This window comes from Lynx rufus, unplaced genomic scaffold (assembly GCF_022079265.1).
Source record: "Lynx rufus isolate CCGP_SWC_20201006 ecotype Redwood Valley unplaced genomic scaffold, mLynRuf1.p SCAF_17, whole genome shotgun sequence".
Classification (NCBI taxonomy): domain Eukaryota; kingdom Metazoa; phylum Chordata; class Mammalia; order Carnivora; family Felidae; genus Lynx; species Lynx rufus.
The window spans coordinates 9,357,714-9,370,409 of record NW_025814831.1 but is presented as its reverse complement, the minus strand read 5'-3'; the positions used below and the strand labels follow the sequence as shown (position 1 = coordinate 9,370,409).

Here is a 12,696-nt window from a genome sequence, read left to right as displayed (position 1 = left end):
AAATCGGTCAGAATAGTGGCAGTCTCAGACCTCAGCCTTTCTTTTCACTGTTAACGCACGAAGCAGACGATGTTCAAAAGGGTTCCGCTGCCCCACTGCTGAGCACACTTACCTTGCTCTCGCTCGGGAAGCCTTATCAGAATGCAGTTAGGTGCCAATGGCATGATTACGTGGCAAACCAATACAATGAATCAATTAGTTAATTTTTTAAAAGTTCCAATAAAACTTTCATTACAAAATCAGGTGATGGGCCGGATTTGGCCCACAGGGCAGCAATACAAGTTTAGAATGCAAATTTAACCATTTCCAGGCTTTGCCAGGCTCTTACAGGGAGCGAGTTGTTGGCAATGCACCTGGCTAATGATCTGGGCACCTGTGTGCTCTGACCGCGTTGAGAACATCTGAGAACAGTAACTCACCTAGAAAGTCCATTTCACTGATATGCATTTGAATCATTCATTCACTCAACAAATATCTACTGAAGTTATACTAGGAGCTGGAGGAACAGCTGTTTTCATAGTTTAAAAGAAAATCCCAGGGGGGGGGCGAAATGATCCCCATCATTAATATAACTCAAACATGAGATGAGCACCGTGTTGTAGTGGACCCAATTGTTTCCCAGCCGATCGCACTGAGAAAAGAACTGCATCCTTGGGCAATTAAAATCCCAAAGCAGGGCGCCTCGGTGGCTCAGTCTGTTGAGCATCTGAGACTCTTAATTTTGGCTCAGGTCACGACCTCGCTGTTCTGGAGTTTGAGCCCGGGGTCCAGCTCCACACCGACAGTGTAGAGTCAGCCTGAGATTCTCTCTGTCAATCTCTCTCTGTCCCTCCCCTGCTCTCACTCACTCTCAAAATAAATAAATACACTTTAAAAGATAAGAAATAAAATCCCAAGGGGTGTCCACGTTTTTATTAATTTGCTAAATTGGCCATCATTTCAGTCAGCTGCTTAGCCTCTCTGGGAGCCCGTGACACCCTTGCTGGGAAAGAGGCAGGGGGCAGGGGGGCGGCTGGGAGCCTAACGATGTCTCAGGGTCATCAGAGATGTGCTCATTCCAATTCTGCTGCTTTTTGTCATCGGTTTTGTTTTTAGTCCATGATTAGATTTGCTGCTCTTTGCTATCAGATTTGCTATTATTTATTATTAGAGATTTTCTGTTTCCAATTTCGGTTGCTTTTATTAAAAGGAGAAGGAAGCAAAGAAAGAAGAAGGAAGAAGGGGGGGAAATAGGAAAATAACAGCTCTCACATTTCTCTGGAAATGCCAGTGATTTGTATCTATTTGTCCTCGAGAGAGGTGGCGAGAAGGCCAATCTTGTCGAGCGGTCCAGGCTGGTCACCAGACACCACAGTGAGGCGTTGGCTCAGCCTCCAGTGCCCTCCACTCAGCCCTTTCGTCCTTGGGTTGACTCAGGAGGCTCCTTGTCTCCCCAGAATTCGTTTGTGCGCTGGATGCGTCAGATGAGTTCCTGAAAGAGCGGGTGATGAACCTTCCCGAGAGCATCGTGGCGGGGACCCACTACAGCCAGGACCGCTTCCTCCGGTCTCTGGGCAGCTACCGCAACATCAATACGGAAGACGAGACCGTCTTCAACTACTTTGATGAAATTGAGATCCACCCGATCCACATCGGTATGACGTGGGCTCCAGACGAATGGGAACGCGGAGAACCACCACCAAGGGTCAGGACCCCTGGGCAACCCCGGTGCCTGTCTCTCATGGGGCCGTGGGAGGACAGGGGAGCATCGCTATGTCCCTGGGCCGGGAAGTCACAGGATAAACAGGGCCATCCTCCTGGGGAGTCTTACGCTCGCAGATTTGGTCAGGAGGGGGAGGTGTTATATGAAAACATATGGATATATTATGAAATCGAATACCGAATCGGCACTTTTTAAAACTAAAAAACATTTTTGTAATGTTTTTATTTATTTATTTACTTTGAGAGAGAGAGAGAGAGAGAGCCAGCTTGCGCACGTGTGAGCAGGGAAGGAGCAGAGAGGGAGGGAGAGAATCCCAAGCAGGCTCTGTGCTCTCACCGCAGGTGCCTCGGTTAGTTAAGCATCTGACTCTTGGTTTCGGCTCAGGTCATGATCTCACAGTCCAAGAGTTCGAGCCCCGTATTGGGCTCTGTGCTCACAGTGGGGAGCCTCCTTGGGATTCTCTCTTTCCCTCTCTCTCTCTGCCCACTCCCCTCCTTCACACGGCACACACTCTGTCTCTCTCTCAAAATAAATAAACATTTAAAGGACACTTCAAAGGTATGTGTATTTGCTGCCGGCTGCTCTGGGCCATCCTCTTCCTCGGGGCAGCGTTTTGTCCCCATAGCACCGCAGGCATGCCGTTAACTAGGGCCTGCCATCCACCTCATCATCATCACCATCATCATCATCGTTTCTGGCTCCAAATCCCTGCTGTCATAGGTGTTTCCACTGCCCTTGGCTTGCTGAACCCCTGACCTTCCTGTCTGGTTGCCTGGATGTTGACATTTCTTCTGCCCCTGGGTTCGGTGAGAAACCCCTAGCCTGGTGGAAGCTTGGTGGCCAGACTGACCGCGTGGGTCAGTCTCCCAGGGCCTCTCTTCACCCCCAAGAGCCCGATGGGACAGCACGTGGACCCTGCTGTACGGGGCGGTATAGAGCTAAGGAACGATGTCAGCATGAGACAGGAGAGCTGATTATCAGGTCTGGCTCTGCTTCCGCTTACTCACCTGTGAAATAGGAAGCTGATCCGTGGCTCATAGTTGTTACACACAGACAGATAAGAGACAGGAAGTGCCCGGTGTGCCCGAAAGTTCACCAAGCGGCCACTAATTTTGTTATTACCACCAATACGAAGGCAAAAAATAATGTGCTGTGAAGCCATGAAAAGAGAACACAGTTTATAAAGCTGCAAAATCTGTTCTGCACCCGCGGAAGTGATGGGGTTTTGTCCTCACCTGGATGTGTCTGTATATACTGGACACACGTTTTACATGTAAAAGCCCAGGGTTTGAACCGACTGATGTGGAAAAGAGTTTACCCTGTTTGGTTGGAGAACCAGGAAGGAACAGTGGGCACGTTTCAAAAATCTAAACAGTGATTGTCATCTTTTCAGTAAAGCTCGAAAAGTTATTTACAGAAAATTCTGGAGAGCCCGGGGTGGGGTGGGGGGGAGAAATGTTGAGAAAGACAGAAACGAGTGGGAGGAATGGACGAGCGGGTCACTGCGTTCCTGTCTCATTCTGTGCCCACACATTTGGCCTGGTCCCCACCCTGACCCGCAGGAGATGACGTCAAAGCAAAGGGAGGAATGGATCTTAGGGATGGGTGTGGGGGAAGGTGTCAAGGTCAGGAATGCAGACCGGCCTCAGAAGGATCCAGAAGGGGGCCGACACCTGCGTTCTCTCTCTGCACCTCTGGACTCCTCTTCTCCCTTGGAGTCTCTTTCTGGCTCTTTGGACCAGAATGTCTCCTCCCTCGCCCCCCCCCCCCCCCCGGGGTGAGCTGCGGCTGCCCCACAGCCTGGGAGTTTCCGAATTACACTGGGAGCTAGACTTTCCTGCCTAGCTCCACAGCCCTAGAAGGGCAAATCCAAGGTCCCGGTTTGGGCAGGTGCCCCCCCCCCCCCCCAAAGTTCCCCTGGTCCAGGGTCAGGGCAGAAGTACTGCTTTGGGCAGCACTGGTCTCCAAAAGTCAGCCTCTTCAAAAGTGTTTCAGGGGCGCCTGGGTGGCTCCGTGGGTTAAGCATCCGACCTGATTTGGGCTCAGGTCATGATCTCACAGTTTGTGAGTTCGAGCCCCACATCAGGCTTGTGCTGATACTGTGGAGCCTGCTTGGGATTTTCTCTCTCTCTCCCTCTCTCTCTGCCCCCCCCCCGTCCCAAAATAAATAAGTAAGCATTTTTTTTTAAAAAAGTGTTTCAGAGCACTTCCAAGTGTGTCAAGTTGCAATTACTCTGTTCGAGAAATCTGGGAGAAATACTCTTTTTAAAAATGTTTACTTATTTTTGAGGGGGGAAGGGGCAAAGAGAGGGGGCCAAAGGACTGAAGCAGGGCTTCAGGGCCGCAGGGCTCGAACTCACGAACCCTGAGATCAGAACCCGAGCCGTAAGCCTCCCAGGCGCCCCGGGGAGAAACACTTCTAAATGTCAGAGCTCAGGCCACACGTGGAATATATGAGTTTGGTTTTATTTTGGTTTTGATTTTTGTTTGTGGGGGGGGCGGGGCTTGCTTCCACCAAATGATACATCCGCCCGTTCTTCCCCTGCTCCCGTGCCGCACAGGGCGGCGCCTCTAGTCTGGGTCAAGGTCATATTGCATGAACGGAGAGAGGGGGGCGCAGCAGTGGTCGTGCCTGGGGCCTGGGTGAGAGGAAGGTCCTCAGCCCTAGGAAGGCCTGCAGGCGCTCAGGCCCAGAATCGTCCGCCGCACACCCCCCTACGCAGGTACCTTCCAGGCAAACCCAAGAGACGGGAATAGAACTGACTATTCGGGGACTTTGTGGAGAAACTCATCTTTTACCAAAAGCTGCTGCGGCTGCCTTTTCTTTTTTTTCTTTCCGGTCTTGAGATTAACAGTAGTCAGACATTCTGGACTTTGGGCTTCTCCCTATTCGGCTGGGCTAACTGGAATGGTTCGTTTTTCTTATGAATTGAAAACTGTATCCCAGAATCCTCGGTTCTCCGAAGCACAACACACAGGGAACGCGGAGAAGCCTGCCCGGCTGCCGGCAAGCGCGCGGCTGCCTTCCGGGGGGACCCCACGGCGTCCCGGTCTCTGCCCGGAGGCTTCCGGGGGACCCTTTCTGGAGAAGTCCGGTCCTCCCCCCCCCCCCCCCCCCGCCCCGCCTCGCCCCAAACTCGGGGCGGTTGGAACTCAGAGCGGGCCCCTCCCCCCCTCCCCCACCCCCTCCATCCCCACCCCCTCCATCCCCACCCCCCCCACCCCCTCCACCCCCACCCCGGCGTGGCTCCCGGACCCCACGCCGACACTTACCAGTGAGACGGGACATTCCGGCCGCTGCCGGCCCCGGGAGGAAAAGCCCGGCGCGGTCCTCCAGGCCGGCCGCCATCGCACGCTTGGGGCAACAAGGAATTTTCCCGAATACCGTCTCGGGAACGTGTTGCGGGCGGGCCCCGGAACGGAAGTGGGCGCCGACCTTCCTCTCTCCTGGTGTCTCCAGATGTCGGAAAACTCGAGGACCCGCAGAACAGACTCGCCATCAAGCGGCTCGTCAAAGAGATCGGGGAGCCTCGGAATTACGGCCTGACGGACGAAGAGAAGGCGGAAGAGGAGCGGAAGGCCGCGGAGGAGCGGCTGGCCCGGGAGGCTCTGGAGGAAGCGGAACGTGAGCGCAGGGAGGCGGCGGAGACGGCAGAGAAGATGGCACGCTGGGAGGAGTGGGTGAGTGTGGCTGAGTGTGGCTGAGTGCGTGAGCGTGCGAGCGGGGTGCGCGAGGGAGAGTGCGTGAGTGTGAGTGTGAGTGCGTGTGTGCGTGACTGGGGGAGGTGTGAGGGTGAGTGTGCGCGCGTGTGTAAGGGCAAGTGTGTGCGTGAGTGTGAATGTGTGTGAGGGTGAGGGTGTGCGTGAGTGTGTGAGGGAATGTGAGAGTGAGTAGGGGTGTGAGGGTGAGTGTGTGAGGGTATGTGAGCAAGTGTGTGTGTGACTGTGAGTGTGAGCGAGTATGTGTGTGTGAGTGTGGGTGTGTACGTGAGTGTGTGAATGTGGGTGAGGGAGTGTGAGAGTGAATGTGAGCGAGTGTGTGTGAGCAAGTGTGTGAGCGAGTGTGTGACTGAGTGTTAGCGAGTATGTGTGTGTGTGTGAGCGAGTATATGTGCGTGTATGTGCGTGTGTGCGTCTGGGGGTGGAGGCGGCAAGCCATTTAGGCCAGCTCCATCTCCAGTCCTGCGCACAGAGCATTGTCCTGGAAATACACCCTCTGCTGTTGTTTTTTTTGGTTTTTGTGTGTTTTGTCTTATGACCATTTAAACGGTTTTTTCTAACATTGATTTATTTTGGAGAGACAGAGAGAGACAGAGGGCGAGTGGGGCGGGGAACGAGAGAGAGAGAGAGAGAGAGAGACGGGGGAGGACACAGAATGCGAAACGGCCTCCGGGGTCTAAGCTGTCAGCACAGAGCGCGGCGCGGGGCTCGAACCCCCGACCCGAGAGCTCATGACCTGAGCGGAAGTCGGACGCTAACCCGCCCGAGCCGATTTTTAGAAGGTGCCCGGGGTCTTTCGCTTGGTGTAAATAATACCGGTAATAAAAACCAGCCGTCGCCAGGAGTAGTGATGATACGCAGCCCTGACAACGTGTAACATTGTGCCACGCGCGCGCCAGCCTTGGGATGACGTTGGACTTTGCTCCGTTTAGCCACGTGACCCGGGCGGTCGGCCTCCTCCACCCTCCCGACTCCCCAGGTCACCGAGGCCTCCCTGTTCGAAACCGCGCTCAGATCCGTCCACCGCTCCTCACTCGCTCACATACTCTCACACACTCGCCCTCACACACACCCTCACACTCACACACACACCCCCTCACACCCCCACTCACACTCCCTCTCACACTCCCTCACACACTCATACACCCTCACACGCATTCACACTCACGTACGCACGCGCACACTTGCCCTCACACTCATACACACCCTCACACCTCCACTCACTCACACCCCCTCACACACTCACATACACCCTCACATGCATTCACACACTCACGTACACATGCGCACATTTGCCCTCACACTCATGTGCGCGCTCACCGTCACACACTCACGCACACACTCACACCTTCACACACACACTCGCACTCCCTCACACACTCATGCACACCCTCACACACTGACGCACACTTGCTCTTACACGCTCATGTGCACACACCCACACGCACACACGCACACACACCCTCCACCCACACGCACACACGCACACACACACTCACACTCACGCATACTCACACACTCCGTCACACACTCACACCCTCACCCTCACACATTCACACACTTGCTCACACACACACTCACACCGTCACACTCGCAACCCTCACCCTCACATTCACACTGACGCACACTTGCCCGCACACACGTGCACACTCACCTCCACTCACACTCCCTCTCACACTCACACCCTCACATGCATTCACACACTCACGTACACATGCGCACACTTGCCCTCACACTCACGTGCGCACTCACCGTCACATTCACACACTCACACCTTCACACTCACGCACACTCGCACTCACACACTGATGCACACTTGCTCTTACACGCTCATGCACACACACCCTCACACTCACGCATACTCACACTCCGTCACGCACTCACACCCTCACACATTCACACACTGAAGCACACTTGCCCTTACACGCTCACGCACACACGCTCTCACACTCACACTCCCTCACACACACACACGTTCACACACACGCACACACTCTCCCTCGCGCACACGCACACTCTGCTCGGACACATCTGCTATTCCCCGATGTGTTTAAACGACGCATCATCAGGCGTCTGGGTGGCTCAGTCAGTAGAACGTCTGACTTCAGCTTGAGGTTCGGGAGTTCGAGCCCCGAAACCGGCCCCGAAACCGGCTTGCTGCCACCAGCCTGTCCGCGCAGAGCCTGCTTCGGATCCTCCGCCGCCCTCTCTCTGCCCCTCCCCACTTGCGCTCGCCCCCAAATAAATAAATATTAAAACAACGAACAACGCATCATCTGAGTAAATAACTTCCTCGCTTGCTTTGAGTCTTTCCTAAAAGTCGTCTTTCCCATGAGCACTTTCCTGGACACCATAGTTGAAGTGTCAACCCCCTGGGGCGCCTGGGCGGCTCAGTCGTTAAGCGTCCGACTTGGGCTCAGCTCGTGATCTCGTGGCTCGTGAGTTTGAGCCCCGCGTGGTCGGGCTCTGTGCCGACGGCTCGGAGCCCGGAACCTGCTTTGGATTCTATGTCTCCCTCTCCCTCTGCCTCTCCCCCACTTGTGCTGTCTCTCTCTCTCTCTCTCTTTCAAAAATAAATATGCATTAAAAAAAACAAAATAAAATAAAATTTCAACCCTGCCACTCCCCACACATGTCATCTCCCCTCTTACACTTTTGTTTTTAAAGACTTTATTTTTCAGTAACCTCTACACCCAATGTGGGGCTCGAACTCACAACCCCGGGATCAAGAGTCTCACGCTCCACTGACTGCCTTCCCTTTTATACTTTTTAATTTCCTTCTTTGCACGCATTCTAATGGACTATATATTTTACACATTTATCTTGTTTATTGTCTTCTCCCTGCGTCGATTTTAAATTACGTGAGGACGAGGATTTTGGTCTATGTTGTTCGCTACTCTATTTCCATAGCAGACACTCAACAAATATTTGTGGAAGGAAGGGGCAGTGGGAGGAAGGATGTCCTTATGGACACGTGTTTGGATGCCTGGTTACCTCCTTGGCTTGAATGCCTGAATTTTGGTAGGTGAGACTATACCTGGTCCAATTGTTGACACTTATTTCTAAACTACCTTCCAGCAAGGGTAAAGCAGGGCACACGTTGTCTACCAGCGTGCTTTCCTACACCTCTTCCAGCTCTGCTTTCTCAATTTTGCTCACAAAGTCTCAATCTGATAAACAAAACCCCCGTCTCCCGGCTCTCACGTCCATTTCTGTGATCAGAGCTTTACCAGCTTTTCCGAGGCAGCTGGCATCGGTCTCTCATAAGTTGCGTGTCTTCTCTGCCCACGCTGTGTGTCCCTGAGTGTTTTGCAACCACAGCTGGCGAGAAGGCAGTGTGATGGAAGCAGGAACGGCCTCGGGAGACAAAGGTGTGTGTCCCGAGCTGTGTGCTGCGAGAGCCCAGATTCCGCTCCTTCTCCCGGTACGGATGCGACTCTGCACAAGCCACTCTGTGCCTCAGTGGCTCCATCTGTAAGACGGGGGTGATGACAGTGCCGGCTTCATACAGCCACGGGGGTGACGAAAGAGTCTGTTTATGTAGAAGAACGTGGCCAATGCCTGGCAAATTCCATGCATCTCACGATAGCCTTTTTTTTTTTTTTTTTTTTTAGGTTTATTTGTTTTGAGAGAGATGCGTGTGTATGTGTGAGTGTGCATGTGTGAGCCAGGGAAGGGCAGAGAGGAGGAGACAGAGACGCCCAAGCAGGCTCCACGCTGTCAGCACAGAGCCTGACTCGGGGCTCGATCCCACGGACTGTGAGATCGTGACCTGAGCCGAAATCAGGAGTTGGATGCTTAACTGACTGAGCCCCCCAGGTTCCCCCATGATAGCCTAGCTATTTATGCTACGTTACAAATAGTTTTTTCATCATTTATCTTTTGACAGCATGTATGGTGTTTCTTCTGGACATAAGGAAGTTTTATGTTTGCATGTAGTCAAATCCATCAATCTTTTTCCCGTGTTGGTTTCTGGATTTGCTGTCTTGCTGGGAAAGACTCTTTTTGAACAAATAATATCAGTTACGACTCTTTATCTTGCAAGTGACAGAAAAGCAAACTGAAAATGGCTTAGAAACTAAAAAAAAAAAAAAAAAAAAAAAAAAAAAAAAAAAAAAAAAAAAAACTTACGAAAAAAAAGAAATAAAAAAACTTACGGGTTTACCTAACAGAAAAGTCCAGGGGTAGGGCTGGCTTCAGGCAAGGCTTGATAGAGCTGCTCAGATGATGTCACCAGGGACCTGGGGTCCTTGTCTCTGCTCTGCCTTCCACATTGCTGATGTGTTTATCCTTAATTAAGGTTCATAACCAGCAGGCGGGCTGGACTGATGGGCTTAAGTCCCACTGAAACCACCAGGCTAAGATGGGACATTTCTCAAAGGAAACCTGGAATTACTATTCCCAAGAGAGGGGGGAACTGTATGGTGAGCGAGGAATAACGGGTGTCCACCAGACGAGTACCTTCTAGACTTTCTATTAGCACACCTGTGATTCTTTCCTTCATTCCTTCCTTCCTACCCTCCCACGCTTATCTAGGCATCTAGGAATTACCTTGACTTAAGGATCCAGTTTATTATTTTCTAGATTACTAAGCAGTTGTTGTAACACCATTTACATCTTTTCTCTGCTGTTTGAAATGGCATCTTTATTATAACGTGGTGAACACTTACAGCAATATCTATCTTGTTCTAAAGTACTCCAGGACGAGTTGGGTGGAAATGCTCTCCCCTTTCTGTTTACCCCAACCCCCCCAATGTTCTGTTTGTAGAATAAACGACTAGAGGAAGTGAAAAGAGAAGAAAGAGAATTATTAGAGGCCCAGTCGATTCCCCTGAGAAACTATTTAATGACCCACGTGATGCCAACACTTATGCAGGGTCTGAATGAATGTTGTAAGGTCCGACCGGAAGATCCCGTTGATTTTCTGGTAAGAGATTTCTTTTATAAGCTTTTTAAAAATGTTTATTATTTTTTTATTTTTTTAAATGTCAGCACGGAGCCCGGTTTGGGGCTCGAACCCACAAACTGTGAGATCGTGACCTGAGCCAAAGTCGGACACTTAACTGACTAAACCACCCAGGCGCCCTTTTCTTTATTTATTTTTGAGAGAGCGAGAGAGAGCAAGGGAGGGACAGAGAGGGGATGGGGAGAGAATCCCAAGCAGACCCCTCCCTGTCAGCACAGAGCCCGACATGGAGCTCGATCTCACAAACTGAGATCATGATCTGAGCTAAAACCAAGAGTCAGACACTTAACTGACTGAGCCACCCAGGAGCCCCTACAGTAAGATTTTATTACTCATTTGAGAGTAAAGATTTAGGTACTTTTATTTTTATTTAATTTTATTATTATTATTTTTAATGTTTTATTCATTTTTGAGAGAGAGACAAATGGAGTGCGAGTGGGGGAAGGGCAGAGAGAGAGGGAGACACAGAATCCGAAGCAGGCTCTGGGCTCTGAGCTGTCAGCACAGAGCCCGATGCGGGGCTCGAACTCACCAACCATGAATCATGACCTGAGCCGAAGTCAATGCTTAACTGACTGAGCCACCCAGGCGCCCCTTTGTACGTTTATTTTTAAATTGTAATCATTAGTAGCAATGTCTTCTAAATTGTTGACTTGTCTTTTTTTCTTTCTTTCAATTATAGGCAGAGTATCTCTTCAAGAACAATCCTGAAATACAGTGAAACTTTACAGATTGCGTATGATATACCTTTATGGAGTTAGAGTTTAACATTGTAATTTGAAAAATTTGCTTTAAAAAAATGCGTTTCCAGTTTTTGGAAAGTTCCTTGTCTTCCCCACAAGCAAATACTTTATTACGTAGAAGCATTATAAAAAGCTGTGTGGCAGTGAGTGACATCATTAAAGAACTTTATTTGAAAGGTAAATGATAAAGTATGCATAGCTCATGGGACAAATACTGATTTTATATTGTATTCATAGTCAAGGTGTTCTGCACACTTGGATATACGGTAATTTTTAGCATGAAGAAAATCAGACTATCTATTATTTGAACACATAGGCTAATGATTTACACAATTTGCTATGGTCCGGATGCCAAAGGTGTCAGAAAGAAATGAAAATGGTTTATGCTTTGTTGACTCACACTTTGTCAGATGTGATTGGTTTCCACTGGGTTAATTTTTGAGTTCGGGGTCAGTTTCCTAGGCAATGAGTCAGAGAGAGAATGATAAACCTCTTGGTAGAAAAATTCCCGTAACAGAATGAATAATCCTAATATTTGTGGTAATTAAAAGCTGCCGAATATTTTCAACAGACTTTACAAGGCAGGCATAGGCAATCAAGCCCTATGGTCTTTTCCAGCTTGAAAAGCCCTGTAATTTCCAGAATGACACGGAATGAGAAAATTAAACTAATCAACTAGGTTTATTTTAATGGAGTATATTTCGTCTCTTTAAATAACGTAATCTGGGGGCGCCTGGGTGGCTCAGTCGGTTGAGCATCTGACTTCAGCTCAGGTCATGATCTCACGGTTTGTGGTTTGAGTCCTTCCTGCATTTGGTTCCATGCTGTCAACACAGAGCCCTCTTCAGATCTTCTGTCCCCCCTTCTCTCTCTGCTCCTCCCCCGTTCATTCTCTTCCTCTCTCCCTCTCTCTCTCTCGCTCGCTGTCTCTGAAAAGAAATAAACTGAAATAGATCTACATATATAATGTAGTCTGAATATAACTGCACTTTTTTTTATTGAGGTAAAATACACACAACATAAAATATACCATCGTGACCACTTAAAAGTGTACAATTCGGGGCGCCTGAGTGGCTCAGTTGGTTAAGCCTCCCGACTCTTGATTTCGGCTCGGGTCGGGATCTCGCGGTCGTGAGATCAAGCCCCGCCTCAGGCTTTGCGCTGAGAGTGTGGCGCCTGCTTGGGATTCTCTCCCTCTGCCTCTCCCCACCCCTCTCAAAGATAAATAAACTTTAAAGCATACAGTTCAGCGGCACTAAGCACATTCACTATGTTTGTTCCATGAAAGGGAGGTGTGTGCAAAACGACCTCCAAAGCCCAAAGGGCCGGTAAGACGGAAGAAAAAGGCTGACAAATCGAGCTTGATAAGAAATGGCTTATTAAGGGGACTCGCCAGACTCCAGCTCCAGCAGGCCCAGGGGTTCCCCAAGGATGAACGGGCGTCGGCAAAAAAGTGAAAAAAAAAATAGAACAAAAATAAAAACGGACACAGACCACAGCAGTGCGTGGAACTGGCCGCTTTATTGTGGCAAACGTGGCATTATGTTTGTTCGCAATTTCCTTGT

The 12,696-nt window shown here is 50.2% G+C and overlaps 1 protein-coding gene across 1 annotated transcript in view; it reads left to right on the top strand.

Moving 5' to 3' along the window:
• Positions 1 to 11,815, top strand: part of AK7 (adenylate kinase 7) — a gene marked incomplete at its 5' end in the record, with an annotated part of 71,317 nt that extends 59,502 nt beyond the window's left edge. The window contains 4 exons of the mRNA XM_047079907.1: positions 1,437 to 1,634; positions 5,163 to 5,383; positions 10,191 to 10,349; positions 11,071 to 11,815. Of these exons, the coding sequence (XP_046935863.1) occupies positions 1,437 to 1,634; positions 5,163 to 5,383; positions 10,191 to 10,349; positions 11,071 to 11,109 (617 nt within the window). The remainder of the gene's footprint in view (positions 1 to 1,436; positions 1,635 to 5,162; positions 5,384 to 10,190; positions 10,350 to 11,070) is intronic.
• Positions 11,816 to 12,696: the final 881 nt, after the last annotated feature.